Source organism: Syngnathus floridae, chromosome 3 (genome assembly GCF_059516105.1).
Source record: "Syngnathus floridae isolate MCC-2025c chromosome 3, RoL_Sflo_1.0, whole genome shotgun sequence".
Taxonomy (NCBI): Eukaryota; Metazoa; Chordata; class Actinopteri; order Syngnathiformes; family Syngnathidae; genus Syngnathus; species Syngnathus floridae.
In genome coordinates this window covers 5,417,506-5,429,989 of record NC_142415.1, presented here as the reverse complement: position 1 = coordinate 5,429,989, position 12,484 = coordinate 5,417,506, and the positions used below count along the sequence as shown (strand labels likewise).

At 39.6% G+C, this 12,484-nt stretch overlaps 1 protein-coding gene across 7 annotated transcripts in view; it reads right to left on the bottom strand.

Moving 5' to 3' along the window:
* Window positions 1-12,484, bottom strand: part of ppfia1 (PTPRF interacting protein alpha 1) — a 73,878-nt gene that overhangs the window by 3,850 nt on the left and 57,544 nt on the right. For 2 of the 7 annotated variants that reach the window (XM_088371854.1, XM_088371853.1), the window contains exons 18-27: window positions 9,743-9,867; window positions 9,454-9,623; window positions 6,835-6,928; window positions 5,481-5,562; window positions 5,188-5,388; window positions 4,924-4,986; window positions 4,504-4,530; window positions 2,538-2,713; window positions 2,313-2,410; window positions 2,038-2,213 (exon numbers count right to left, since the gene is read on the bottom strand). In XM_088371854.1, coding sequence (XP_088227980.1) covers window positions 2,038-2,213; window positions 2,313-2,410; window positions 2,538-2,713; window positions 4,504-4,530; window positions 4,924-4,986; window positions 5,188-5,388; window positions 5,481-5,562; window positions 6,835-6,928; window positions 9,454-9,623; window positions 9,743-9,867 — 1,212 coding nt within the window. Of the gene's footprint in view, window positions 1-2,037; window positions 2,214-2,312; window positions 2,411-2,537; window positions 2,714-4,503; window positions 4,531-4,923; window positions 4,987-5,187; window positions 5,389-5,480; window positions 5,563-6,452; window positions 6,465-6,834; window positions 6,929-9,453; window positions 9,624-9,742; window positions 9,868-12,484 lie in introns of all 7 variants that reach the window. The other 5 variants (XM_088371859.1, XM_088371858.1, XM_088371852.1 and 2 more) reach the window with 4 other exon arrangements.

Here is a 12,484-nt window from a genome sequence, read left to right as displayed (position 1 = left end):
CAAATGTGAACAAATACAGAAGAGTAGCCGGGTGTCTGGGGGGGCCGATGATATATATATATATATATATATATATATATATATATATATATATATATATATATATATATATATATATATATATCATCAGCCATCATGGAAGATTTATTCTTTAACGATAGACAATACCCTAACATTAGCTTACATGTAAGATCATGTTACTTTCTAAACCCACATCCTTGTAAAAAAAAAAAAAAAGTACCTTTGTGTGTTTTTGTTTCTTGTACAACAAATGTTGATGTTCCGAGCGCCGCTACCTCCATAGCTGATCATATCTTGACAGAGAATACACAAAACCTTCCCCGGGACATCTACTTTACGGATATGTTCCATCAGACACGTGGTTACGGACTGTGTTCCGAGTTGTAAAATGGTGCTGCTCTCGAGCCATGCCCATCTGAAGCAGTTCTTGATCCCGTTCGACTTGTCTATTTCCCTGGCACGATCCTCGTCTTTTTCGCCCAAAACTTTAGCCATGCTGACGAAAACATTTGCTGAGGAGGCCGTAGATCACAGGTGTCAAATGCAAGGCCCGGGGGCCAGATACGGCCCGCCACATCATTTTATGTGGCCTGCGAAGACAAATTGTGCATCAAATTCGTGTGTCATTACTAGAATAGCAAATTGTCTTCACTTTTAATATCTTTTTTTTTTTTTTTTTTTAATATTTGACCAGTTTATACTCGTCTGATTTGAAAATGAGTTAATTGTCAGTTTGTTTTGTAGCTTTGGAGCTAATATGAGGTGCTCATACATTTATTTGGGTTGACAGTCATAATGGCACTCCGAAAGAAGCTATGACTACAATGCGGCCCGCAAAAAAATGAGTTTGACACCCATGCCCTAGATCAGTGATTGTTAACCTTGTTGGAGGTACCGAACCCCACTAGTTTCATATGCGCATTCACCGAACCCCTCGTTAGTGAAAACTTTTTTTTTTTTTTCAAGACATGGACGTTGTTTACTAATGCACAAAATGAGCTGTGCATGAACATCACCTTGTTCAAAGAACAAGGCCAACACAATGCATGAACTCGCAACAAATTACATACTGGCAAATCAGAAGCTACACGATAAAACAGGTTTGTTCGGACCTCCTCAGTGAGGGCTCTGTCGAACCCCTGAGACCGACTCACCAAACCCCTAGGGTTCGATCGAACCCAGGTTAAGAACCATTGCCCTAGATCTAGTATCTATCTAAATAACTCATCTACAAGTGATGAAAGCCCAATCGCAAATTCACATTGTGGTGGTGTAAAAACACTTAGTTCTCCGCGTAAGTTAACAAGTGGAAATGATGTGTTGAAAGTAGGGCCAAAATGCTGCCAAAAATAAGGCAGATGTCGCATCACTGCTGCCAGTGCAGAGGCAAGCAGATTTCCGTACTCACAGCTTAACTAATTTTGCCTTGAGATGTGCCAAAAGATGCCGTCGCGGCGGGCGGGTGAATGCTAGCGAGTCGCCGAGGCTCCGGCACTCCATTGTGCGACCACAGAGACGCTGATCGGTAAAGGCTGTTTGATCTTTATGACTGCTTATGTTAATAGGATAGGACATCCTACATGATCACTACCCCGATTGGTGTAATATAATAAGTTTTTAATAATTATATCGTAATCATTTTCACCCAGAACAATTGTGTTATCCCTCAAATGCAACCATGTGTATCAGTAGGTATTTCCCTACTGCAATTTCACGCTACACTCGTATGCATGGCTCTGATTATATTACACTTGCAAGACTTTCTAAAGAACACGCTTTTGGGGTTAACGCGATTCTCAAATTCTCTACCCCAAAGTCTACATAATATCGAGGCTTAACTGTAGATGGACTTGCATGTTTTGAAGTAGTGGCCTTGCCAACGTATACAGCACTCCGGGCCTGGTTAGATGCGTAATAATAATAATAATATTAATAGTAATAATAATAATGATTTATATGGCTATTCTTTTGCTGGTTTCAAGATCTGGGTAGTACAGTGGTGGTATGCTACTGTACCTGAGTGTTTTGTGTGGGAATCTGCAGCAGGAGTGCCAGGGTGTTGTGATTAAAGGTTTCATCCAGAGAAAGCAGAGCCCCATGAACACCACTTTCATAGAGATTGGCACTGTACTCTTTCAGCCCAATAGCCTGAATCCAATTTATCAAACGCTCATTACTCCACACCAGCACATCTGGAAACAGGAATAGGCAACTTTCTATGTACTCTCTTTTTGCATAATTCTGTCACAAGTATTGAATGCACACGTAGTATTTATTACTGCTTTTGTTACCATTCAACTCCAGCTGACATTCTTCCCTTCTCCTCTCCAGCTCTTTCCGGTCATAGTTGAGCCTCCTTAAGCACATTACTCCGCACTGAAAACTGTTTCTATTGACAAGAAATTGACCATTGTTGATCAGTTATTTGCAGCCATTTTCTATACCAATGTGTATAGAAGGCTGGATTAAAACTAGACAATGGACACACTATTGCTCGCCATATGTGCATTCATTACCTGTGGAAACTGTCAACCATCTTCAGCTGTCCCCGGAGGTCTTTCTTGGTCAGGTGATCGAGCATGCGGGCGTCCACCAGGGACTCCATGAAATATGAGCGGTACTGTGGTAGACCCAAGCTGGGTAACCACTCATTACCAATCCATTCATGATTCATGTCTCCATATGCCAATGTCTATAATAAAATATGAGAGAGAGAGAGAGAGAGAGAGAGAGAGAGAGAGAGAGAGAGAGAGAGAGAGAGAGAGAGAGAGAGTGAGAGAGAGAGAGAGAGACGGAGAGAAAGAAACACAGATAGAATTAGTCAAAGAAACATTTTTAAATATGGGGGCAGCACTAACTTTGTAAATTAAAATACGAAACACTGAAAACGTAGCATACATAAAATGAAAATTTGTATGAAATACAAGAGGAAATGTTGAAGCTAAGTCTTTTTCATGATCTGCCACAAGGATTGTCCCTTAATGCAAGTTCAGAAGCCTATGAAATTTTGTACAAAAAAGAGCCCTTGATTAATATTATCATAATTATTGTTATAGTTAATAATATCAGCAGCATTATTAGGGCTAATCAATAAAGGAGTATAGGTATCAGAATTAACTTTTTTTTTCCTGTTTTAATATTTGCAGTTTAGATCTATATTTGTTATTGCCAGTAATCATTGTACAGTGGACCCCCACCCAAATAGTTAAGATCAATTATTAAAAAAAACAACTACATTAAATTGACCGCCTGAAACTCCTCTGGGATATACTGTCAAAAAGTGTTTTTCATGAAAAAAGAAGGCCGGGTGAGGTGGTGTAAAAATACTCAAGTAGACAGCTACTTGTGTGTATGTTATGTGCATGTACAAACACAATCACTGTAATGTTAGTTTTAAATGGTGTGTAATATTGTAAAGTCACTGTAGAAAAGTATTTGCAACAATCCACTTTTCCACATTATTAAATGTTTCACATCATTCCCAAACAATACAAAAGCCTCCCCACCCATTCCCCCCCAAAAAATAAAAAAACCCAATAACAACAACCCCCAATGACAATGAAAATGTTTAGGAACTCGTTGCAACAATAAATAAATAAATTCATAGACAAATAAATACATGTGAAAAATAAACTAACAAATAACTAAAATAACTCCGTTCACTGTTTTTGCTCAATAATGTTGATATCGTTGATGCACCTTGGCAGCATGACTGCAAGTCTTTTTGAATATGAGTAAGTACTACAAGCTCTTGGCAATTTTACCCATTCTTCACAAACTTCCTTGATTTGGCTGGAATGAGTCAGCACACACCCATTACTGATCTATGATGTCAAATTAGATTCAAGTGCGGGCCACTCATTTGATATCTTAGCTTGGATTTAGTGTCGTTGCCCTGCTAAAAATTAGTTGTCCCAGGATTTTGAGGTCTGCTGATAAACATCCCTTATTCATAATTATTCCACCACAATGTTGCGACTACCAGCGAGGTGAAGTGATGAGCAGTTTTTCCAACAAGGTAGCCAAAACGCTCCCAAACTGCTGAAATCAACGATCTTGGAGGGTTTGCAATTTCAGGGTTATTAGTCATAATAGTTGCGTTTCTTGCGCTCTTTCAGTTGCGGCAACTGGACAGAACTACATAATATTAGTGGTTGCTTAAGTTTTGCTCACTTCGGTCACTGGAAAAAGTAGTCACATGACACACAGTTGGAGAAGGCTCACTGAAGAAAATCATACTCAACCTAGACTAATGTTCTAAAAGACCTTAAAATAATATTATTATTAGGTATTATATCACTGTGCGCTCATATGGCTGTTAGATGGCTGTCTGGATTGGAGGCACAAATTTTGTTGGGTATTGGAAGGGATAGAGAGAGACAGTTTAGTGTATTAAGAGGATCGCAATTTTGGTTCTTATTGTGACAGGCTAAAGTTCTTGAGCGAGGAGAAATTGAAAGGGTGACATGTATACGTTCAAACCTGGGCCCAGCTACTTTCGTCGTCCTCCTGGTGTTAGCATGGTTAGTGAGCATGGTGACGAGAAAAGAAAGGCTGCGTTAGTGAGTCTGCAGTGCTGGGTTAGAAGAGTTGAAAGTAAAATTTATTGTAAAAATCAAAGTGAAGGAAAATGACAAAACTCATTCTGAGCAGACATACACGTCACACCACACTCCTATATGCCACCACAAATGCATTCCAGGAAAACTTGGGGAAGACTACTTGGATAAGACAGTGTTCCAAGTGGTTAAAAATGATTATTTTTCATTTTTAATTCCAATGAAGCTGGAAGATTCTCATCAATTTGCAGATAGTGATATTTGACCAACTTGGAACAATACCCAATAGTCAGCCAATGTTATGAAAAACAAACCAGTGTTCAGCCAATCAGAAAAGACTAACCGTAGGAGGTGTGGCTGCCAAACTTTCCATTTCTTCATGTGTGACCCAAACGTTTCCTGTCGTCTGATCATTTGACACCCCCCCATCACAAGTGAGTGAAGTGTGCAGAGAAAGGACAGTGGTGCAGGACAGAAGAGAAAAGACCAGGAAGCGTTGGTTGTTACACAAAAAAATGCTTAAAATGTTAACCCGTGAGAGTACAATTCTAAGTCAGATAGAGAAATGTGTGCGAAACAGTGTGTTAATTATGTATGAGACAAATACCGTTCTTGAGGTGGGAGGGGCAGAAGGACTGGTGAGCGACATGATTTCCTGGATGGCAAGACGAAGTTTCAGACGATGCAAAGGGTTGCTGATGCCAATCTCCCTCTGGATTTCAGTGTCGGAAAGTGCTGACATAATGGCTCCACTTTTTACGTTTGCGCGACAGGCAGCTACATACCAAGCAGGCATGCCCACCCACAGCTGGCCAAAGGACAAAAGATAGGTCAGAAACTCATCACACACAAAAAAAACCAATACAGGTGTTCTAATAATTTTCCAGATCAATGCTGTACCTCAAGCCAAACGACAACAGTTGGTCCATCCCATTGGGCAAAAGGCAGGCCCTGCCTCCGTGCCTCATCTAACAGTTCATGCCTGACACACAAAATATTATTTAAAACAATACAGTCAATTGAACTAAACCCAATTTAAGCACATAACTGCACCCCACCCAAGCACAGTCAGTATCATAGCAAGCAAAAACAAAGAGAAAAGCAGTGCAAGAAAACAGGACATTCTTGTCTGGAAAAACATGAAAAACCACTGATGTCTTTGAAAACCAGAAGTGTGTCAAAACCTCTTAAGCCCTTTCAATGTTCTGACTATGCAGGTTCAATCAGATTGGTCTTTAGTTAAATATCTGAAAGACAATTGGTAGTCAGCGACTGTTTACTTTGGGTACGTACATGTACTACTACAATTGAAATAACAGTTCTAAGACACTTCCTCTTAAATAGAAAAGTGGCACAGCATGCATTCAGAGAGGTATTTAGGAGAGGAATACCTTTATAATCATGCACAGCCTTGGTTTACTATCAAGGGGCAATACCGTTGTCAAGTATTGAGAAAACGAGAAGGCATATTGGAGGGTTCTGAGGGGGAATTGATTCAAACTGTGTGGAAAGGCGTCGTCATTATTGCTGAATCTAGAGTCGGCCACCAGATGGCGCAGTTCCTTATTAAACATGCACACGGCCAAACAAAATAAGTAAAAATATGTTCTTAGGAGAGTTTCCTACAAAAGGCATTTTCAGCAACTGGCAGATTATGCATTCTGCTGCATGTTTATAAAGCAAAGTATTTAGAAACCATTTTCCTCTTGCACACAACTTCATGCTTTGTAGCAAAATACTGAAGTCAAAATCAGCATACACATTTACGACAGGTAGAAGAGCAGTACAGAAAAGTGATCAAACATTCAGAAGGACAGCAGCAATGAGGACCCAAGTACTATGTGAAGAAAAAGCAATTATGAATCAACTTACCCTGTCTTTGGACTACATAGAGAATGAGAAGAGGATAAAAAAGAGGGAGATTGGCAAAATAACAAAAAAATATGAAGTGATACTTAAAAGTGGCTACTTAGTCATAGCTGTTTGGAGATGGAGCTAAAGAAATAATAAAAGAAAGACAACATGGGGTGGGAGATGACTGCTGCAGAAAAGCCTGTGTGGAATGGAAAGTATTGCATATAATAATAATAAACTGATGACGTGAGTGAGCAGGAGGGAGCCAGGTGAGCAAGCAGTGTGTGCGTGCATATGTGAACCAGCATGGAAATGTAGCATGAGTGCAAGCCTAGTTGCACAAGGCTACAATGAACACTATTACATGTAGGTAACACACTCTTTATTGAGTGACACCTACTTCTTCTGCAGTTTTCTGTTTTTTTCTGCAGGGCCTCCCAGGGTGCCCACTCCCAAGCTGTCCTTAGGTGAGTTCTCTGCTTCAGGAGTGCCACCTAAGTACAATAACAAAATGTTAAATGCTGCTCAAAACCTTTAAACATTGTTTAAATCTACCCTGTCCAGTTTGTTTAATGTGATGGAAATTATTTATGAACTGTGCCATTGGCTGAGAACCAGTCTAGGATGTGCCCTGCCTTTAGCTTAAAATCATCTTGAATAGGCTCTAGTTTACCAGCGGCTTGATGGACAATTGATCTATGTACAGTCGATTTTATAACCTAAATATACCCCTATTCAAAATCAAGGTGTTTGTGACATTTAAAACGAACTACATACGTATTTAAAATGCATCCCAATCCTGTATTATCACTATGGAGTCAAAGGTGGACGTGCAATGTCTCCAGTCACTACTAAAAGGGTTATCCTGGTACTTTTTTTGGTAATTTTTTATATCTATGAAGATAAAGTAGACATACAGTGTGCAGCACAATTTCCTCCTGAGAAATTTGGAGAATACATGTTGAGTGCTTCTGATGCTTTAGCACATCATGTGCTACTCAGTACATGGAGACTTCATGTTTACAGCCATTACCGTAATTTCTGGAATATAAGTCGCGTTTTTTTTCATAGTTTGGGTGGGGGGGGCGACTTATACTCAGGAGCGACTTATATATGTTTTTTTTCACAAATTTTTACTTGATCATTAAGACATCACTTACTTACAAGTATAGTTGACCACTTCCCATGTTATTTTTAGTATAGTTGATCACTTCACATGCTTTTATATCTTTATCTTGAACATATTCAAAACATAAAAAATAGAGAAAACATCAAATAAAGCAATTAACACTTTAAAGCACCATATCCAAGTCCACTGTCTGCTGTATGTACACTTGCTCCATTTTTGCTCCTCTTATATTTATTATTATTACTTATTATTATTTGTTTATTTATCATTTATTCAACACTCTTATTTATTCATTGTTTGTGCCTTCTTGGGTTTTTTTGTGTTGCTTGTATGCATATGTGTACTATTTCACCGAGGGATAGTGGGAACGTAATTTCAATCTCTTTGTGTGTCTTAGTATATGAAAAAAAATTGACGATAAAGCAGACTTTGACTTTGATAAAACAACCAAAAAATATATATATTTTCAGACGAAACTGGATGAGGGCGCTCTAAATTTCACCGTTGGCCGTGACTCATCAACTGGGTGGGCTTAAGAAAAATGGCACCAAAAAGAAACTCATATTTTGCAGGTTACAAACTTCAAGTTGTAAAATATGCAGCTGAAAACAGTAATCGAGCAGCAGAAAGAAAGTTTGGAGAACTGTGATGTACCAATGGATTACTATTTCAAGTGACGTCAGTGGCACGGCATGGCGCGTACCCACATAAGGGCTACCGGCATCATTCGCGGTGATCATTTCTAAGTGACACGGAGGACAAAGAGTTTGAAGGAAATAAGGATTTGGAGTGACATAGAAGGTTTGAAAAACTATTATGGCTTTTACGCACGCCCGGTCCTACTCTACTGAGTCGGGGGCCGGCGCTCGGCCGAGTGGCTGTCCGCGAACGGTGCGTGGGGCTCGGACATGGCCATTACGCACGCCCGGTCCTATGCCATGGAGCTCTCGTGTCTGGAAGTCCACGCCGCCACACGCTTGGAAGTTTGTTTTGTTTAATAAAGAGCCGTTTTCCAAACCCACGTCTATCCTTGTACTTTGTTAACGCTACAATATAGTTATATAGTAGATCTGTGGAATAAAGACGAGGCTGACGTCAGGGCGCATGCGCGGCGATGTTGACAAAGGACGAGGAATTTGATCGATGGATTTAATGGATTTAAAGTGCACGGGTGGTTTGATAATATTATTAGCTTGTATTATAGTTATTTGAAATAGTTTATCTATCGTTATATGAGCCTGTGGAATATTTTGAAGTGCAAGCGCCCTCAGCCGTGCGCACCCATTGTTGACAAAGAACGATCGATGGATTTAATGAATTGGAGTGACAGCGATGGTTTTATAAACATGTTATTCATGTAATAGATGTCCTTAATCCCTCTATATGTTACGTCAGGCCCGTTCTCAGTTCTTTGTTTGAGTTTGTCACGTTAGCATACCTATCGTTTAGCCTGTTGTTGCTATTTAATGAATTGGAGTGACACCGATGGTTTTATAAACATATTATTCATGTAATAGATGTCCTTAATCACTCTAAATGTTACGTCAGGCCCGTTCTCAGCTCTTTGTTTGTGTTTGTCACGTTAGCATACCTATCGTTTAGTCTGTTGTTGCTATCGTTTAGCCTGTTGTTGCATGTTCATGACTGTTTTTGGTGTGGGATTTTGTCGAACAAATTGCCCCCAAAATGCGACTTATACTCCGGAGCGACTTATGTTTTTTTTTCACTTTTTGGGGCATTTTATGGCTGGTGCGACTTATACTCCGGAGCGACTTATAGTCCGGAAAATACGGTATTTTATTGGAGTGTGTGTGTGTGTGTGCGTGTGCTAAACTGCAGTGATATAACCAAAAGCAAGAATTTCATCAGTTACCCACACTAGTACCTCACCTTGACTGGGAGAGTCCTTTCCAGGAAGACTCGGCCGGCCTTTCTCCTTCTTCCCAAAAAGGCGTCCAATGGAAGACTTAATGCTTTTTTTCTTGGCTGCCTTGTTCAGAGAGTCCTGGCTGCTGTTACTGCTGCTGGGGTTGCTACCCTGCCCATCTTGTAGGCCAAGACTGTAAACCAAATAAAAAAACTTTTACCAAGCATTTGGGGATAAATACCACTTGATTTCCTTATTTTATGTCAAGCCATGGATATAGCATTTGTTTTAAGTGACAAGGAGAAGGCTTACCCTCGAATGTCTCTTATGTCCTCGTGGCTGGCAGCATAACCTGCTTCCCTGTTTAGGCGCATAGAGCGAGGAGTGGTGGGGGGTGATGTCTCACACTGGATAGTGGTTTTGTCATCCTGAGCTGACTGTACACAGTAGAAAAACAATGGATGACATCCAGCACTCAGATTTCGCCGTATCAAGGCCATTAAACAGAACATCGTACAAAAAAAATTAGGAAACTTAGTCACCTAAAAATCTAATATAAATATGTGCATAAGTTGCATTTTCCTAAAATGTACTGTTTACTACAAATGAAAAAATATAATTTTAGATCAAATCATTCATACATATTTTTGAAAGATAAGTTAATAAGGTGCTATTTGTTTCCTTTGACCAATCCATGCTTTGACAAAAATGACGGTAGAAAAAAAATACACTACTGAATGCAAACAGACATGCTGATTATTTTCTTTTAACAAATGCGTCTGGATGACATATTAGATGACAAATGTATCCAGTGGACCACCACTATTTGTAGGAAATAAGAAACGAGCCTGATCATTAATAGGTTTGAATAACTGACGCTCGCCTAAAAGTGATTGAATAGCCTGCATTAGTAAAAATAAATATCAAACAAACTATCATATAGTCCCCAAACAATTTTAAATCCTATTGAACACTCTCAATCATGTTCAAATATTGCTGTATGCTTCAAAATACAGCATAGTAAATATCTTAAAGCTAAGCACGCAGATACATAATGTACTAGGGTTGCAATTGACAATAATTGGAATAATCGATTAATCAGTCCATTATTTTGTCCATTAATCGATGGATCAGAATTTTGAAAAAGATTAAATTTCCATCTCTTCATTCCAAAGCAGGACATTACTGTATTTTCCGGACTATAAGTCGCAGTTTTTTTTTCATAGTTTGGCCGGGGATGCGACTTATAATCTGGAGCGACTTATACAGTGCCTTGCGAAAGTATTCAGCCCCCTTGAACCTTTCAACATTTTGCCACATTTCAGGCTTCAAACATAAAGATATAAAATTTTAATTTTTTTGTCAAGAATCAACAACAAGTGGGACACAATCGTGAAGTGGAACGAAATTTATTGGATAATTTAAACTTTTTTAATAAATAAAAAATTGAAAAGTAGGGCGTGCAATATTATTCGGCCCCCTTGCGTTAATACTTTGTAGCGCCACCTTTTGCTGCAATTACAGCTGCAAGTTGCTTGGGGTATGTCTCTATCAGTTTTGCACATCGAGAGACTGGAATTCTTGCCCATTCTTCCTTGCAAAACAGCTCGAGCTCAGTGAGGTTGGATGGAGAGCGTTTGTGAACAGCAGTCTTCAGTCTTTCCACAGATTCTCGATTGGATTCAGGTCTGGACTTTGACTTGGCCTTTCTAACACCTGGATATGTCTATTTGTAAACCATTCCATTGTAGATTTGGCTTTATGTTTTGGATCATTGTCCTGTTGGAAGATAAATCTCCGTCCCAGTCTCAGGTCTTTTGCAGACTCCAACAGGTTTTCTTCCAGAATGGTCCTGTATTTGGCTCCATCCATCTTCCCATCAATTTTAGCCATCTTCCCTGTCCCTGCTGAAGAAAAGCAGGCCCAAACCATGATGCTGCCACCACCATGTTTGACAGTGGGGATGGTGTGTTCACGGTGATGAGCTGTGTTGCTTTTACGCCAAACATATCGTTTTGCATTGTGGCCAAAAAGTTCGGTTTTGGATTCATCTGACCAGAGCACCTTCTTCCACATGTTTGGTGTGTCTCCCAGGTGGCTTGTGGCAAACTTTAAACGACTTTTTATGGATATCTTTGAGAAATGGCTTTCTTCTTGCCACTCTCCCTCCATAATAAAGGCCAGATTTGTACAGTGCACGACTGATTGTTGTCCGATGGACAGACTCTCCCACCTCAGCTGTAGTTATCTGCTGTTCATCCAGAGTGATCATGGGCCTCTTGGCTGCATCTCTGATCAGTCTTCTCCTTGTTTGAGATGAAAGTTTGGAGGGACGGCTGGGTCTTAGTAGATTTACAGTGGTCTGATACTCCTTCCATTTCAATATAATTGCTTGCACAGTGCTCCTTGAGATGTTTAAAGCTTGGGAAATATTTTTGTATCCAAATCCGGCTTTAAACTTCTCCACAACAGTATCTCGGACCTGCCTGGTGTGTTCCTTTGTCTTCATGGTTCTCTCTTTGCTTTAAACAGAACCCTGAGACTATCAAAGAGCAGGTGCATTTATACGGAGACTTGATTACACACAGGAGCATTCTATTTATCATCATCAGTTATTTAGGGCAACATTGGATCATTCAAAGATCCTCACTGAACTTCTGGAGTGAGTTTGCTGCACTGAAAGTAAAGAGGCCGAATAATATTGCACGCCCCACTTTTCAGTTTTTTGTTAAAAAAGTTTAAATTATCCAATAAATTTCATTCCACTTCACGATTGTGTCCCACTTGTTGTTGATTCTTGACAAAAAATTAATTTTTTTTATCTTTATGTTTGAAGCCTGAAATGTGGCGAAATATTGAAAGGTTCAAGGGGACCGAATACTTTCGCAAGGCACTGTATGTGATATTAGGCCTGTGGAATTATTAGAACCGCAACTGACAATGAGTCAAACCTCAGCGCCGCATGTACTTACTTCTGGAGTCAGCAGCGGCATTGTTTATAAGTGACAGAGGACAAATATTTCAATGGATTTAATGATTTGGAGTGACACGGAT